At 53.2% G+C, this 16,008-nt stretch overlaps 5 protein-coding genes across 6 annotated transcripts; 3 read left to right on the forward strand and 2 right to left on the reverse strand.

Moving 5' to 3' along the window:
* Window positions 1-1,004: 1,004 nt before the first annotated feature.
* Window positions 1,005-3,470, forward strand: AAFC00_004383 (uncharacterized protein; the record flags this gene model as incomplete). Its single annotated transcript, XM_069344018.1, has 3 exons — window positions 1,005-1,209; window positions 1,262-2,088; window positions 2,139-3,470. The coding sequence occupies 3 exons, from the start codon at window positions 1,005-1,007 to the stop codon at window positions 3,468-3,470; spliced, it is 2,364 nt and encodes a 787-aa protein (XP_069202572.1).
* Window positions 3,471-4,924: 1,454 nt separating this feature from the next.
* AAFC00_004384 (uncharacterized protein) lies at window positions 4,925-7,494 on the forward strand (the record flags this gene model as incomplete). Its single annotated transcript, XM_069344019.1, has 2 exons — window positions 4,925-4,994; window positions 5,051-7,494. 2 exons carry the CDS (start codon window positions 4,925-4,927, stop codon window positions 7,492-7,494), a joined length of 2,514 nt encoding a protein of 837 aa, XP_069202573.1.
* Window positions 7,495-8,053: 559 nt separating this feature from the next.
* On the reverse strand, window positions 8,054-10,186 carry AAFC00_004385 (uncharacterized protein; the record flags this gene model as incomplete). 2 transcript variants are annotated; one of them, XM_069348159.1, is made up of 2 exons in its annotated part: window positions 8,054-8,476; window positions 8,606-10,186. In XM_069348159.1, the coding sequence occupies 2 exons, from the start codon at window positions 10,184-10,186 to the stop codon at window positions 8,054-8,056; spliced, it is 2,004 nt and encodes a 667-aa protein (XP_069202575.1). The 2 variants fall into 2 exon arrangements, with proteins under 2 accessions (XP_069202575.1, XP_069202574.1); XM_069344020.1 differs by having other exon boundaries at window positions 8,606-9,985.
* A 981-nt stretch (window positions 10,187-11,167) lies between these two features.
* AAFC00_004386 (uncharacterized protein) lies at window positions 11,168-12,245 on the reverse strand (the record flags this gene model as incomplete). Its single annotated transcript, XM_069344021.1, has 4 exons — window positions 11,168-11,267; window positions 11,325-11,807; window positions 11,881-12,014; window positions 12,075-12,245. 4 exons carry the CDS (start codon window positions 12,243-12,245, stop codon window positions 11,168-11,170), a joined length of 888 nt encoding a protein of 295 aa, XP_069202576.1.
* Window positions 12,246-13,229: 984 nt separating this feature from the next.
* On the forward strand, window positions 13,230-15,945 carry AAFC00_004387 (uncharacterized protein; the record flags this gene model as incomplete). The annotated part of the gene is made up of 4 exons (XM_069344022.1): window positions 13,230-13,349; window positions 13,429-13,541; window positions 13,604-13,972; window positions 14,031-15,945. The coding sequence occupies 4 exons, from the start codon at window positions 13,230-13,232 to the stop codon at window positions 15,943-15,945; spliced, it is 2,517 nt and encodes an 838-aa protein (XP_069202577.1).
* Window positions 15,946-16,008: the final 63 nt, after the last annotated feature.

The following is a 16,008-nucleotide window of genomic DNA, read 5'->3' on the forward strand; positions in this document are numbered from 1 at the left end:
CGCCGGCAGCGAGAAAGAGGAAATCCTGACTGAGTCGATGCAAAGAGCTCGCAACCGCTCTGCTATTCAGGACAACAAGGCAGGCAGGCAGGGAAGATAGAGATGGTAAAGATGATAGACCCCAAGGTAGCTGAGGTATTGTATAGAGGTAAAGCCAGAACCATTTGTTTCTCAAAAGAGAAAGAAGCACGAGCCACTGCGGCCCCCATCTACCAATTGGGTTTAGCCTCATCCGCTTCCCGCTGTCGATGCCCCGAGCTCCGATGGATCAAAGATAATCCGTTCGGCCTTCTATTGTACCTTTGTACAAAGCCTTATCACATCTTACCTTACCTTACCTTACCTACCTAGGTACCTACCCTTGCCACTGACGGACTTGTGCCGCGCCGACAAGGTAGAGAAGTCAATCGTCCTTGACTTCTGTGGCTTGCTGTTTGTTACCTCCTAGTGAATGCAGAATGTCATGTCGATTGATCGCCTCCAGTCAGGGATCTATACTCAAGTGCTACCTTGCTCAACGGGAAAACCAAAACACAAGAGCTGATCCACTCGAACCTTGAGAGTCGCTTCCATGCAATCTTGATGAGTAAACACCGTACCTTCGGTGACATTATCCACCTTCCACGGCTATTTCCTATGAAGATCCATACACGCAGGTCTTCTCGTCATCACCTCTTGATTCCATTTCTTCCAGCTCTCCGTTTGATTCATCTCTGACCTGCATCTGAACATGCGGGGTATGCAGGAACCCATCCACAATTCTCCCGTGACCACCACCTCACCAAGCCTAATCTTCCATCTCTCTTTCCATTCACGATCTAGTATGCGTCTCCACCCTCGTATACTCTGGATCTTATTATCCATGCAGCCGAAGGCCATGGCTATCTTGTCGCGGGGTCCCATTTGTCTATCTCCCTTAATATGATCTTCATCTGCCCTTCACGGCATCCCGCTCTGCTGCATCACTGCATCATCTATACCCTCTGCACCCTTCAAGTGTCATCATGGTGCGTCTTGATATTGTCTTTGTCTTGACATCTGCTCTGCACTGTCTTGTGCGAGGACAAAGCTACGGCAATTCAACTTCACCATCAGACTCGTCTCTTACCGCTGCCCTGTACAAAGATGCTTCTCAACCTGTCGAGGCTCGTGTCCAGGATCTCCTGTCGCGCATGACACTCGAAGAGAAAGTGGCCCAGTTGATGCAAGGTAGCTTGTCCATTTTGCTGTCGAAAACACACGTCAAATTGACACGGAATAGGTGACCTGGGAAACTGGCTCAACACCACAACAGGTGCCTTCAATCGCACAGGCCTCGTGGACAACATGCAGACAAAAGCTGGCATGTTCTACGTCGGCTACCCCATCAGCTGGGATTGGCTGGCCGTCAATATCAAGAGAGCCCAGGACTACTTGTTGAATAATACTCGTCTCGGCATTCCTGCCATTGTTCAGACCGAAGGTATACATGGTTTCCTCATTGGAAATGCCACCATCTTCAACTCGCCCATTGGTCAGGCTTGTTCGTGGAATCCAGATCTTGTTCGTCAGATGGCAGGCCAAATTGGTATAGAATCTGCAGCACTTGGTGTGAACCAGGTCTTTGCTCCCCTGGCTGACTTGGCTCGTGAGCTGAGATATGGTAGAGTCGAAGAGACCTACGGCGAAGATTCCTATCTGGCGGGTGAGATGGCTTACAATTTTGTCGTCGGAGTCCAGGCGATGAACGTGTCATCCACTGTAAAGCACTTCATAGGCTACTCTGACCCAGAGCAAGGTTTGAACACCGGCCCGGTCCATGGTGGCGAGCGCGAGATGCGTACAACGTGGATGCCATCCTTCAAAAGGGCCATCATCGATGCCGATGCTTGGAGCATCATGTCTGCCTATCACTCTTACGACGGCATCCCAGCCATCGCGGACCACCATACCCAGACCGAAGTCCTCCGTGGTGAATGGGGCTACGACTATTATGTGACCAGCGACGCAGGCGCGACTGATAGACTCTTCAAGAACTTCTTCGTGTGTGCGGTGGATGACTATGAGTGCGTTACAATCAACACACTGCCAGCCGGGACTGATATCGAGGTCTGCGACAATCTCGCTCATGGAGAGAGACAAATGCTGACTTACCGTAGATGGGTGGCGGCTCGTTCAACTTCCGTAGTATCCCTTGGTTGATCGGTAATGGCACCATGGACATCGGGATTGTCGACACCGCAGTTTCGCGTGTCTTGCGCGCAAAATTCACAATGGGCCTGTTCGAGAACCCCTATCCAGCAGCTCCTATGAATCAATGGCATAGCCTTATTAACACACCTGAAGCCAAGAAATTGGCCAGAGATCTTGACAAGGAATCAATAGTCCTGCTCCAGAACCCAAGCAAGACGTTGCCGATCAAGAAGACTAGCAAGATTGCAGTCATTGGACCCATGGCGTCTGGCTTTATGAATTACGGCGACTATGTCGTCTACGAGTCTCAATACCGGGGAGTACAGTATCTTGAAGGAATTCGGAATGCGGTCGGCAATGCAAGCAATGCAACAGTGACGTATGCTCAAGGATGTGAGCGATGGTCCAATGACCAGTCAGGCTTCCCTGAGGCCATAGCTACCGCCAAAGCTGCTGACGTCGCAGTTGTCGTTGTGGGCACCTGGTCGAGGGATCAAATGGAGCTTTGGGCTGGCTTGAATGCGACTACCGGAGAACACGTCGATGTCTCCAATCTCAACCTGGTGGGCGCGCAATCCGACTTGGCCAAAGCAATCGTAGACACCGGGGTCCCAACAGTCATCGTGTTTAGTTCAGGCAAGCCAGTGACCGAGGACTGGATTTCGAACACCACCGCTTCTCTCGTCCAGCAATTCTATCCCTCAGAAGAAGGAGGCAATGCCCTCGCAGATGTTCTGTTTGGTGACTACAATCCGAGTGGAAGACTGAGCGTTAGTTTCCCTCACGATGTCGGCACTCTGCCCATCTACTACGACTACCTGAATTCGGGCCGCGCTACGTCTCCAGGATTCACGGGCGCAGACAACCAGCTCTACTTTGGCCATCAATATGTTCTCAACACGCCGGAGCCATGGTTCGAATTCGGATTCGGGTTGAGTTATACCACATTCGACTATTCCAATGTCACACTCTCGGCATCGAAAGCTTCAGTGGGAGATCCGGTGACAGCCACTATCTCTGTAACCAACAACGGAACAATCGACGGCACCGAGGTCGTGCAGATGTACGTGAAGGACATGTTGAGCACTGTAGTAGTGCCCAATATTCAGCTCAAAGGTTTTAAAAAGGTTTCTATTCCGGCAGGACAGACTGTAGACGTCAGCATGCCACTTGCGGTCGCTGACTTGGGCGTGTGGAACAAGAGCATGCAGTACGAGATTGAGCCTGGCAACTTTACCGTGTACATCGGCGCAAGTTCTCTGGACCTCAGGGGTAACGCTGCCCTGACTGTTGTGTAGACTTGGCATCAGGGTGTTCGTATACCTTAAGGTTTGCAAGTCAGCGTTCTGCAGGGCAATCTAGTCAATCAAGATCGGTCTCGTAAAATGCTGATCGCCTCTGCGATCAAGATCTTATGGACAACTGACATCCTCACTGGGATGTTGTACCCTTTCCGTTTTCCTGAATGCCACAATTTGCCTATTAGTGAAATCATGAACTGCATACTGTTCGAAGTAGCATCTCTGTCATCACTCGCTACAAGCTTCACACAGATCAGCGCACAAGCGACAAGCAACATAGTTGGAGACGAATGGGCGGGAACATTATTCAATCATTGCGAAGCAATCAAAACCCTACACCTGCCATCCGATCCGCAGACATGCAGCAGGGATCCTGTCGATGATAATAAATGCCCGGTGACCTGCGTACAAGGGCATTGATTATCACAAGTCCTGAAACTGTACGACATCGATCCGGGGAAACCCTCGGAACAAAAGGTCGAGATTCGGAAGACGGTGCTCCGTATACCAAACGTCCTGCCCTGCCCCGCACTCAGGTGGGGTTCGGAAAGAGTCTTCTTCGGTGTTTCCTCGACGCTGCCACCGAATGGCCGAGTTGATGATCCATTTTCTTTCTTATACTGGGCATATGCTGGCGACTATGTCGTATTCGCTTTGTCCAATCACTCGCTGGGATCAGTCGGAGCTCCAAGGATCCGAAGACTGAGCTGAGAGAGGCCAAAATATACAAGCAACATCGAACTTGGCCAAAGCTAGCTGGTGACGTAATTCGCCTTGATACTCCGACAAACCTCGATTGGAAGTTCCTATTCGTGTGCCTGTCTGTCTGTGAGGAGCGGGCCATACCTTACTTTGCGCCTCTTGATAGGGCAAAGTGCATGCAAGGTGCCCATACCGCAAGCGTCCGTTGCTCTAGGTTCGCGAGCAAGAAAGACTCAATTTCACGTTACAATCCCACCTCACGTTACGAGCTACTTTGCCCTGACGTAGAAGCTGCTGTGTGGTGTGCAGGACAGCAAGCGCTCGACACATCCACTCCAATATCGGGCCATGTAGGATACCGAACCACCTACCTTACCCACCACATCGGAAGTCGCATGGACTTGGATGTGAAACAGACATAACCCAGTTCCGGCACGGACCGAGAGTAGGTAACCGCCAGAGCAGTCGTGTAGCATGAGTAAGGTAAGTTGGATAAAGCTGTGTTGTAGCGAAATTTATTAGATAAGGTAGTGTATAAGGCGTGATCACATCGCACTTGTTCCCACATCTTGCCCTTTTCATACTCTACATCTCCGCGACCATATCCTACTACTCGTTTCATACATTGGTTGAAATTGACTACAAGAAGCTAAACTTTCTTTCTTCGCTTCTAACATCTAGCGAGTCCTCACTTGCTTGTTTCTTTCTTGTGAAGTACTCGGTCGGTGGAAGCGCAACAGCTAGAAAACATGGCAGACATCAACGTCGAAGATGTTCTTTCCAAGCTCTCGGATCACGAAAAGCTGTCACTGCTCGCAGGTATATCTCAAACATTGAACACGAAAGAAAACGACGGGTTGACCATCCTCATCCAGGCATCGACTTTTGGCACACCAAGTCTCTACCTGAGCATGGTGTCCCCTCTTTACGACTTTCCGACGGTCCCAACGGAGTGCGAGGCATCAAGTTCTTCAACGGAGTCCCTGCTGCCTGCTTCCCTTGCGGCACAGCATTAGGCGCAACATTCGACAAATCCCTGCTTCAGGACGCAGGTCGTCTTATGGGAGACGAAGCCAAAGCCAAAGGCGCCCACGTCATTCTTGGACCGACAATCAATATGCAGCGATCACCGCTGGGCGGCCGAGGATTCGAGAGTATAGGCGAAGACCCCGTGCTCGCAGGACTGGGTGCGGCGGCTTTGATCAACGGCATTCAAGAGAACGGGGTTGCGGCTTGCCTAAAGCACTTTGTGTGCAACGACCAGGAGCACCAGAGGAATCTCGTAGACTCGATCATCACGCAGAGAGCATTGAGAGAAATCTACTTGCTACCCTTCCAGCTCGCCGTCAGAGACGCCTTCCCGAAGAGTTTTATGACGGCGTACAACAAGGTCAATGGCACGCATGTCAGTGAGAACCCCAAGATACTGGAGGATATTCTGCGGAAAGAATGGGCGTGGCACGGACTGGTCATGAGTGATTGGTATGGAACGTATTCTGTCACCGAATCTATAAACGCTGGGCTAGACCTCGAGATGCCAGGCCCTCCGCGCTTCAGAGGCGACGCTGCCGCACATGCTTCTGCTTGCAACAAATTCAACGCCACAGCGCTAGACGATCGTGCACGAAATATCCTGCAGCTGGTCAAGGATTGTGCCGCTTCTGGCATTCCCGAGAATGCCGAAATGGGCAATGTCGATACTCCAGAGACTTCGGCATTGCTCAGACGACTGGCCTCCGAATCCATTGTGTTGCTGAAGAACGAACAGAGCATCCTGCCACTAGACAAAACCAAGAAGGTGCTGGTAATCGGACCCAATGCGAATGTGGCCACGTACTGTGGTGGCGGATCAGCCTCGCTTCGCCCTTACTATGCAGTCACGCCTCTCGATGCCATCAAGGAGAAGGTCTCACCGGAACACGTTATATTCACCATTGGCGCCCATTCGCACAAAGAACTGCCCAACCTTGCGACCGAATTGTCGTTGGACTCATCAGGTGAAGGCAAAAAGGGCGTCGTCTTCCGTGCATACAATGAGGCGCCAAACGTCAAGGACCGCGAGAGCGTAGACAGACTAGAGCTGGAATCGACGAGTATGATGTTCATGGACTACAAAAACCCCAAAATCAAGTCGCTGTTATGGTACGCTGATGTCGACGGATACCTTCTTGCAGACCACGATGGCGAATACGAGTTCGGAATTTCTGTCTATGGCTCAGCTCAGCTATTCGTAGATGGCAAGCTCACCGTCGACGTCACCGACAAGCAGGAGCAAGGATCTGCATTCTTTGGCCTCGGCACGGTCGAAGTCCGAAACTCCATCACCGTCAAAAAGGGCCAAGTCTACCACGTCAAGTGCCAGATCGGCAGCGCGCCCACATCAAAGTTGCAAGGTGGCAGCGTCGCCTTCGGAGGTGGAGCGGTGCGTATCGGCGGCTCCTACATCATCGACGCCGAGGAAGAAATCCGCAAGGCCGCCGACCTAGCCAAGGACTTTGACCAGGTGGTTGTGTGCGCAGGTCTGAACATGGACTGGGAATCCGAAGGGTTCGACCGTCCGGACATGAAACTCCCCGGCCACCTCGACACGCTCATCAGCAGCGTGGCGGCCGCAAACCCCAAGACCGTCGTCGTCATGCAAAGCGGCACACCCGTCGAAATGCCCTGGCTGGAGCAGGTTCCTGCTCTGCTGCAAGCATGGTACGGCGGCAACGAAACGGGCAACGGAATCGCCGATGTGCTCTTCGGAGACGTCAACCCTTCGGGCCACCTGAGTCTGTCATTCCCGGTCCACAACGAAGACAACCCTGCCTTCCTCAACTACCGCAGCGAGGCCGGTCGCGTCTTGTACGGCGAAGACGTCTACATCGGATACAGATACTACGAGAAATTGAACCGACGCGTGAGTTTCCCCTTCGGCCACGGCCTGAGCTATACGTCTTTTCGCTTCTCCGATCTCTCCGTGACGAACAACGGCACGGACCTCGCCATAGAAGTGACGATCAAAAACACCGGCGTAAGAGCAGGCGCCCAAGTCGCTCAGGTCTACATCTCCCAGGACGCACCGGCCATCGCGCGCCCGAAGAAGGAATTGAAGGGCTTTAGCAAAGTCCTTTTGCAGCCTGGTCAGAGCGACAAGATCACTGTCGAGATCCCGCTCAAGTACGCGTGCAGTTATTTCGACGAGCACAGAGGTCAGTGGATTCTTGAAAAGGGCGCATATAAGGTCTTGGTCGCGGATAGTTCGGAGGTTGGGAAAGAGGGGGCTTTGGAGGGAGGGTTTGAGGTTGAGAGGACGAGTTGGTGGAGTGGTGTTTGAGTCCTTTTCTTCTAGCGTTTCCCTTGCCTCTCCTTCTCTTGCTTCTTGACGAACATGAAGAGAGAGAAGGGAGGGGAACAAGTGGTTCAAAAAAGTCTCACGAATATCTCGTCCTCCAATGTTTCTTGTTTCAGATAGCAGTCATATACCCTTCTAGCATTACTGAAATGGAGAACGAGGGAAAACTCGACTCTTTTGCTTTTCCCCATTTCTCTGGACTTTTGGATCAAATCATGGAAACCTGGCCGTAGTTGTACTGGCTCGCGTGGAACTCTTGATGGCTTCCCTCGAGCCACACTCGCGTCGCTTTTTCATTAGACCTCTGGATGATATGCCACCTGCACGCCGATTTGTGACGTCTTTTGCACTCTGTTTCAGCACACATCTACTCGGGCAAGTGACGCGACTGTTGCAGGCTACACGAGTCGACCACTACATATAGTTTGTCGACACCACGCTATCTTACCTCTCCAATGTTTCGAAAAACAACAATCCAGCCTTAGAAGAGTATTCAAACAGAGAAAAGAGTCACCGAAAACGTGCGTGCCTCTCACTCTCTTCAATCTCTATTAGCGGCGACCAAAGCCCTCCACAGCTCCCCATCAGTCTCTCCCTTTGGCAACGTCGGGTCATCCTCCTCGCTGAACCCATCCAACGGCCTGCGATCGGGAGTGCAGATCTGCGATACTTTGCCTTCACCTCTGTACTCGCCGTCTTCTTCCTTGCCACCGGGGCTAGCGGGCAACTCGCCCGTCTGGAAATACCGCCGTATAGCTTTCGCGGTACACATACTGACGGCCGACGACGAGCAGTGGCCTTCGCTGTCCTGTTGTAGGATCGTGGAGCCCGGGAATCCGCGCGCCATACGGATGGCATTACGGAGGGGCGTCACGTTGTCTGCGGTGTTTGAGACGAAGAGGATCGGGTGTGCGGTTTGTGCGGTGTAGGGGCCTGTGTAGCGCCATTTGGGGCGGATGTTCCACTATGTAGGCGCCGTTAGATTCTTCTTCTCGGTCCGGTTGGGTTGTGTTCGATGATTGTGAGGCAAGGGTAGCGGGGACGATGGAAAGAACGATATGGGGGATTCGAGAATGTTGGAAAGTGAGCTCACCTGGGTGCAAGGCAATCTTATACGGCCCCACACATCACCCAACAACCGACTCTGTCCCATCAGCTCCTCGACATATTCCCAGTACTCTGCTTTGGTCATGTTGGTCTGGTCATCGGCATCTGTGCACAGAATCGGCTGTGCGTGGCTAATATCCCATGCCTTGGAGGCGTCGAAGCATGCTTGACTGTAGGGTCCTTGTTCTTTGCATTCTATACTGGTCCCTTCCTCTATGAATTTACGCTTCTCGAGTCGCCCTTGAACCAGTCCAGTCGCGTTTCCCTGACGTACCTCGTTCATAGTCTTCGCCAGGCTGTGGAAGTAGCGTGTCGGGTTGTAGCTGCTGGTCATGAAGAGCTGCTTCAGGTCGCTGTTTGTCGCTACCTCGGGCGGGCGACCGTCTTGCGCAGGCACACCGATCGGGTTCGCTTTAAGGTCTGCGATGATCTGGGCGAACGTGTCGACGATAGCTGCGGGACCATCAGGAGAGTAGAGAGCGCAGTTCTCGGGTCCTCCGAGCCAGCAGTATTCACCAAACTTGATGATCTGCATGTCCGTGTCTTGTAGATTGGTCAACCAGCCGCCTTTCATATAGTCAAAACTGTCGCAGACACCGTCGAGAACAGCACGAGAGATACGGGAGGGAAACATGGCCGACAAGGTTGCTCCGAGAATGGTGCCATAGGAGAATCCCCAGTACTGCAGTTTCTCCTGATCAGGAACATATTTGGTGCGTTCGAGAACGGCCGACTGGGCGTTTTCTGCTGTGGCAATCGCATTCTGCGCGGCACTACCAGGCCAGAGCTTGAATTTCGAGGTAGAGCCATGGGATGAAGCAGCCAGCAACTTCTCTGCTTCCTTCTCCCTCCACTGGCCAGCTCGCTCGATCATCTCAATCATATCTCTAGCAACACTGGGCGTGGTCACAAACTCGCCGATTCCAGACTCCAAGGCCCTCTTCGAACATACGTCCGCGAGCGCACGTTGCCTGGCCCATTCGATACCAAACGCCGCGTCTGATGATTCCAGAGCACTGTTTGCCGCACTCTCGAGTTCCGAAGCATACATCTGCACGCTAGACATGAAGCAGTTGAACGAAGGTGTCGTGTTGTTGACGCCTCGAGGATCGAAGCTCATCACATCAAAGTGCTTGCCGGTCGCCGTGGCCTCCTCTGTAGAATTATGTTTCGAGGTTGGTGCACTAACGATCGTCTGGATAAGTCTACCCTGTTTGAGGGCCATTCCTACACCGGAACCACCAGGACCACCTGGATTGATCAAGACAGGTCCGCCATAAGAAGGATCAGTGACTGGAACTGTCGCCGGCAGTCGAATTATTGCAAGGTCGACGGTGCGAGTGTCCGACACGTTCGTCCAGTCCATTGGAACCGACAGACGTGCACATTGGTAGTCTTCGAAGCAGTCATGGTATGTGAGAGTTTCGTTTGGTGTGATCTTGTCCCATGAGAAGGCTTCGCTCGGTGTTTCGTTCAGTATCGATGTATTTATGCTTGAGCTGGGAACAATAGCAGATAAAAATGGCACATTTGGAAGACAGTGAGAAGCGAGCTTCCCAAACAACATGATCACTATACACAGAAAGGATAATACTTGAGTGTCGGAAAGGACGAGCTGGCTAAGTTATGATGGTGGATAGCGGAGAATATACACATGGACCTGAACTTACAGTACCTGCCTCGCTAGGTTAGCCTGTACAATATAGCGATATGGTAGCCTAAGTAGGTACCTTACTGTTGGTAGATGCCTTACTTCACTAGTGCGGGTAGAATTATGCTTATACACGAATCTATCCGACCAGACAGGGGATGTGTAACTCTATGCGGATATTGCTCCACTCGTGAATTGAGAGGCATCTCTATATTCATCTCGGGACGAGGAATGAACACATTCACTAGGGTAACTTTACCTCTGCCACACGACATATATCCGTTACCATGTGGTGTATACCTTCCTCACAGCGTCTACATACGTCATTGACCATCTTCAAGGTGCCTTACCTATCTCTGCGAAGCGCAAGGTTCAGTGTACAAATACAAATAAATGTGTGCGCAGAGCAAGTGGTTATGATATGTCAAAAGTCGTGGAGAATGATTGTAGCAATTCGATCTGAGCATAGGAAGTAACAAAGGTAGATGTACCATTATCGAGATATGGCGAGTTGTTCAGAGGACAGCATTCCGAGACACAAGGGACAGATGCATAGAATGGCCATGTCATTGAGCTATCTTATTCCCAAACAGGAAGGAACGGTACCTACCTTGACTTACTCAGAATGGCCTGATCTGATCACATTCCTCCAAGCCTGTAATGAATCAAGAGCGGGTAAACAGAGAAATATTTTGGAGGAAGAGAGCGGCTTGTCAATAGAGCATGAATTTTGCAGCGTTTGTTTGCATGTAATCCCTGGCGCAAAGGCCGAGACAAGACAGGCGAAAGTCGAACAGAAAAAAAGGAGATGGAGCCGTCTTGGTCTTGGATCGTCCTGGTATATACACATGCACTAGTCTACAAGAGCGGCGGAGATGTTCATGTGTCGTCCGACGTCTATTTCTTCTCCTCGGCTTTGGGCTCAGGCTTGGGGGTAGGGAGCTTGAATGTCTCGGGCTTCCTGTCGTGGCCGGGGCCAACCTGTTCCCATGCGGAGCTGTGTGAGAGTCAGTAGGATGCGACAAAAAGCTATTCGATCAAGGTCTCAGCATACCTTCCACCCTCGAAGTTTCTGAAAGCTTGGGTGAGCTCGAGCGGCTCGACGACGATTCTCTTCTTCTCCTCGTCGTATCTGATCTCGGTGTATCCGGTCAGAGGGAAGTCTTTTCTCAATGGGTGACCGTCGAAGCCGTAGTCGGTCATGATTCTCCTGAGATCGGGATGGCCGCTGAAGAAGACGCCGAACAGATCCCAGACTTCACGCTCGTACCAGTTGGCGCCGTCGTAGAGGGAGGTGATGGAGGGGACCGGGGTGGCCTCGTCGGCGTAGGTCTTGACGCGGATGCGCGAGTTGTGACGGACAGAGAGGAGGTTGTAGACGACCTCGAAGCGCTGGCTGCGGGTCGGGTAGTCGACGGCGGTGATGTCGCTGACCTGGGTGAATTCGGCGGCGGTGTGATATTTGAGGAAGTTGAAGACGGGAGTGACGCCTTGGGGAGGAATGTAGATTGTGAGTTCGTCCTTCCACACGGAAAATCTGCATTGGAGGCGCCAGGAGGTTAGCGCTGGTGGTGACGACAACAAGAACGAAGGGTGCGAGCGGCACGTACTGCTGGATGTACTTGGGGAGGCAGGATAGAAGGTATTGGCCGTAGTTGTGCAGGGAATCAGCCTTCTCTTGGTACTTGTCTGCCGGGTTCACGATGGGGACGTGGAGTCTTCCTTGAGGGCCGCGCTGGGCGTGCTGTGGGTAGAGAGCTGATCAACATTTCTTCTTGTCCATTGGAGAAAGCGATGATCCTACTCTCATGTTGGGCAAGTCGGACTTGTCGGAGACGGGGATGGAGCTGGTGTCTGCCATTGCGCGGGCGACGGACGAGGTGAAGCATCGGACGGTGGCGGTGGTGGTGTTGGTGGCGGCGACACTGCGCTGGGCCAGGCGCAATGAGCGAGTGGCCGATTGTCTCAAGGCCATTGCGAGAGTCTCTTGTTGTCGAAGAGATGTGTTGTGGAGGTGGCAATGGGGGATGGCGATGATTGGTGTCGCTATCAGCTACAGCTACCTGCCTGAGGGTATAGCCTCAAGGTATAGACGGACTTGGAGGGCGTCATGTAATGTCCTTCTGCGCCCCTTCCATTGGCTGCCGACTTTACCACCACTTGCGGAAGGAGCCCGATCCTCCGATGCTTGGCGTTTTCTGCCCTTGCCTTCTTTCTCTGTCTCTTGGATGCATTGTACTGAGAATTACTGTGGCTCGTGCCCGTAGGTGCCCGCCATCCAAAAGCAACAAGGACGCGGCAGACAAATACAGTACAGCTGCAGCACAAGACTGAGAGGCAGACAGAGACACAGAAGCAAGAGCAGCTGTGTAGTAAAGGTCTACTGCCAGCGACAGCATTCAAAAGGAAACACACAGACCTCCAGTCTGCCACCTGCTCAGCAGCACGAGTGCCTTCTGTGCTTTTACTTCTTTGATATACCCTACACTACCCTGCGGTGCAGCCAGTTGTCGGTCTCTTGCGCCATCCGTCAATCGTCGCGTCGTCGTCTTCTTCCTTCCTTCTTCTCCATCTCCTCCCCTCCACTTCCTTCCGTTACCATCTCCATTTTCTCTCCTCCCTGCCACAACCAACATCATCTCTTCCGCCGCCACCAGGAAAACAACCCCAATATAGCTTCTTCTCCTTCTCTCCGTCCATCTTCTCTCATCGTCCTGTAACGGCCTGGTTGGAGTTTTTTTTTTGCAGCGTTTCGCTCTTCTTCGGTTGTATTCTACGACATCAACGACAGTAGCCACGGCGGCATTGAGTTCGACATCTTTGCCACGACGGCCACTACTTGCATCTCTCGGGAGCCTGCAGCGCACCCTCTGATTCCCAGTGCATCGACCATCAAGCTATCTATCATCATCACTGATCCTCATCCTGGCGCAACGCCACGTCTTCACACCCACTCACAATGTCGCGGACGCAACAAGATCAGTTCATCGACGACGATGAGGAAGACACGTGCCCGCTGTGTGTCGAGGAGCTTGATCTCTCAGATCGGGGCTTCAGACCTTGTCCCTGTGGCTACCAGGTGTGTTTTCCCTGGTCTTTTCTTTTGTCCACCTCCATCTGCATCAGCCTGTGCTGACCCTAGTCTCTGCCCTGCACAGATCTGCCAGTTTTGCTATCACAATGTTCGCAACAACATGAACGGCCTCTGCCCCGCCTGCAGGAGACCCTACGATGACGCAAACATTGTCTTCAACAAGCCCAGCCCGGAAGAGTGCGTGTATCATTTCTTATGCGACAACCATGTACAGAAGCAAGGCCTAACGTGAGCTCTAGGGAAATGGCATGGAAAGCCCGACAAGCTGCCAAGGCCAAGAAGAACACCATCGCCGCGCAAAAGGAAGCGCAAAAGCGCGAGGCCGACACACTGAGCCGGAAACATCTCGCCGGCCTCCGTGTCGTGCAGAAGAACCTCGTCTACGTGACCGGCCTGAGCCCGAGTGTGCAGGAAGACCATCTGCTCGAGACTCTGCGTGGCTCCAACTACTTTGGCCAGTACGGCAAGATTGTCAAGATCGTCGTGAGCAAAGCAAAGGAGCCTCATACTCAGTCTGTCGGAGTCTATGTCACCTACGCGCGGAAACAAGATGCTGCCACTTGCATCCAGGCCGTCGATGGCTCCCAAAACGGAGATCGCGTATTGAGGTGGGTCAACCCGGTTTCCTCTAACCTCGTTTCTACTGACTCTTTCTCTTTTCTTCAGGGCGCAATTCGGCACCACAAAATACTGTTCTGCCTACCTCCGCAACGAGCAGTGTACGAATCGCAACTGCATGTTCTTGCACGAGCCCGGCGAGGACAACGAGAGCTTCACCCGACAAGATCTTTCTTCCATGAACGTGTCTTCGACCCAACACCCGTCCTCGTCCATGCATTCTCCGCCGCAACCGCCGCCGCAAGTCATCCCCGTCGCTGCTGCACACAGTGCTATCCGCCAAGAGGCCGCCGATCAAGCTCCTCACAGCCCCATCGATACGCCCGACCGTCCAGCATTGCCCTCGACCGCAAGTTGGGCCTCGAAAGCACCGCAAATGTCACGCCAAACATCGAGTGCCGGTCGCGCCGCGAGCGCTGCTCACCCCAGTCCCAATGTCGCCGCTGCGACACCCAAGAAAGAGATTGCGAAGCCCGAGCCCGTTCCGGAGCCTGCTCCTCAGTCCACGCCTGCCGCTGCACCAGTCGCCGAAGCTGTCCCAGCTGCCTCTCCAGATACACCACTTCCTGCCCCCACTCCCCGCCAGAAGAAACCGCTACCCCCAGCCTCGGCGCTGTTGACCGAGATGCTCAAATGCTTCGCCGAGTCCGACTTCAAGTTCTCCTTTTCGACCAATGGCTTGAGCGAAGAAGAGGTGGATTGCATACAGAACTTTCCTGCTCTCTTTGATGAGAACGGAGGTGCGAAGCGACGCGCCCTGCGACAGAGAGAGGAAGAGGAACGCCAACGACTACTCGAACAGGAAGCTCAGCTGGCTATGCAGTCCGCCGCCGTCGAGTCCGAAGACAACAACGAGGAGGTCAGGGGCAGTCTGCAGCTCGGTGGAGAGCCCGAAGAGCGTCAGGACTCCACCTCGCAGCAGCAGCAGCACCAACAACAACAGCAGCAACAGCAGCAACAACACCTTCAGCAGCAACAGCAGCACGTCATTGGACACTCTTCCACGCAGGGGATCAACGATTCATTCGCCATTCCCAACGACATGTCCAACCTGAGCATCTCGCGCGGTCTCACCCCCCAGCAACACCAACAGCTTCTGCTACAACAACTCAAGGCGCCGTCTGCACAAAACCAAGCTTCATTCCCGAACCAATTGCAGGCCGGCAACCCTCCTGGTCACGCCCGCAACGTTTCACGATACACATTCGCCAACGATTCTTCTTCCGCCTCAGCTGCTGTCAAACCGGTCGGCAACTCCAAACTCATGAATCAACAATCCTCGATGATGCCTCTGCAGGGCTCACTGCCGCAACAACCCCCGGCCGGCTTCTTCAGCACCAACGTCCAAGGCCCACCTCCGGGTCTCAAAACCACTGGCACACCGCCATTCTCCGGAGGCGGCATGTTCGGTCAGGGTCACGGCTTTGCCACTAGCGGCCTTGGTTACGGCGCCAACCTCACTGGCCGCTCTCCTAACGATGAGATGATGAGGGATCTGCTGAGAACGCGCAACTTAGGCGGCGGTGCTGGTAGTCAAGTGTCTTCGGACGCCGGAAAGCGTGAGTACATGTTTCCTTCCTTCCTGCATCATTCGCACCCATCCTCGCAGGCCTCGACTCCTGCCCCCCATATTGCCCATGCCCACGCGCCTGGCCTTCTGAACCTGCCCTATGGTTTGCACCAAGCGCAGCTCGATGGCGTCGCCGTCGGTGCTGGTCAAAGTGTCGGTGTCAAGCCCAAGAAGAAGGGAAAGAAGCACAGGCATGCTAACACTTCCTCCTCAGGAGGGGGTGCCTTGTCAGCCGTCGATGTGGCCGACCCATCCATCTTGCAGGCCAGACTTCACCAGGCTCAAGCCGGCCATCCCGCCGGTCAGGCTTTTGCATATGCGGGGCAGGGTGCAGGTCAAGGTGGGTTGCAATCCATGATGTACGGCGGTGCTGGCTTTGGTGGGAGGTGGTGATTTGTTTTCTTCCTCTTTCCCACGACTTGTCGTTTGCGAACCCCTTCCTCTTGATGATCTCTC

Source organism: Neodothiora populina (assembly GCF_041146345.1).
Source record: "Neodothiora populina strain CPC 39397 chromosome Unknown canker_contig_17, whole genome shotgun sequence".
Classification (NCBI taxonomy): domain Eukaryota; kingdom Fungi; phylum Ascomycota; class Dothideomycetes; order Dothideales; family Dothioraceae; genus Neodothiora; species Neodothiora populina.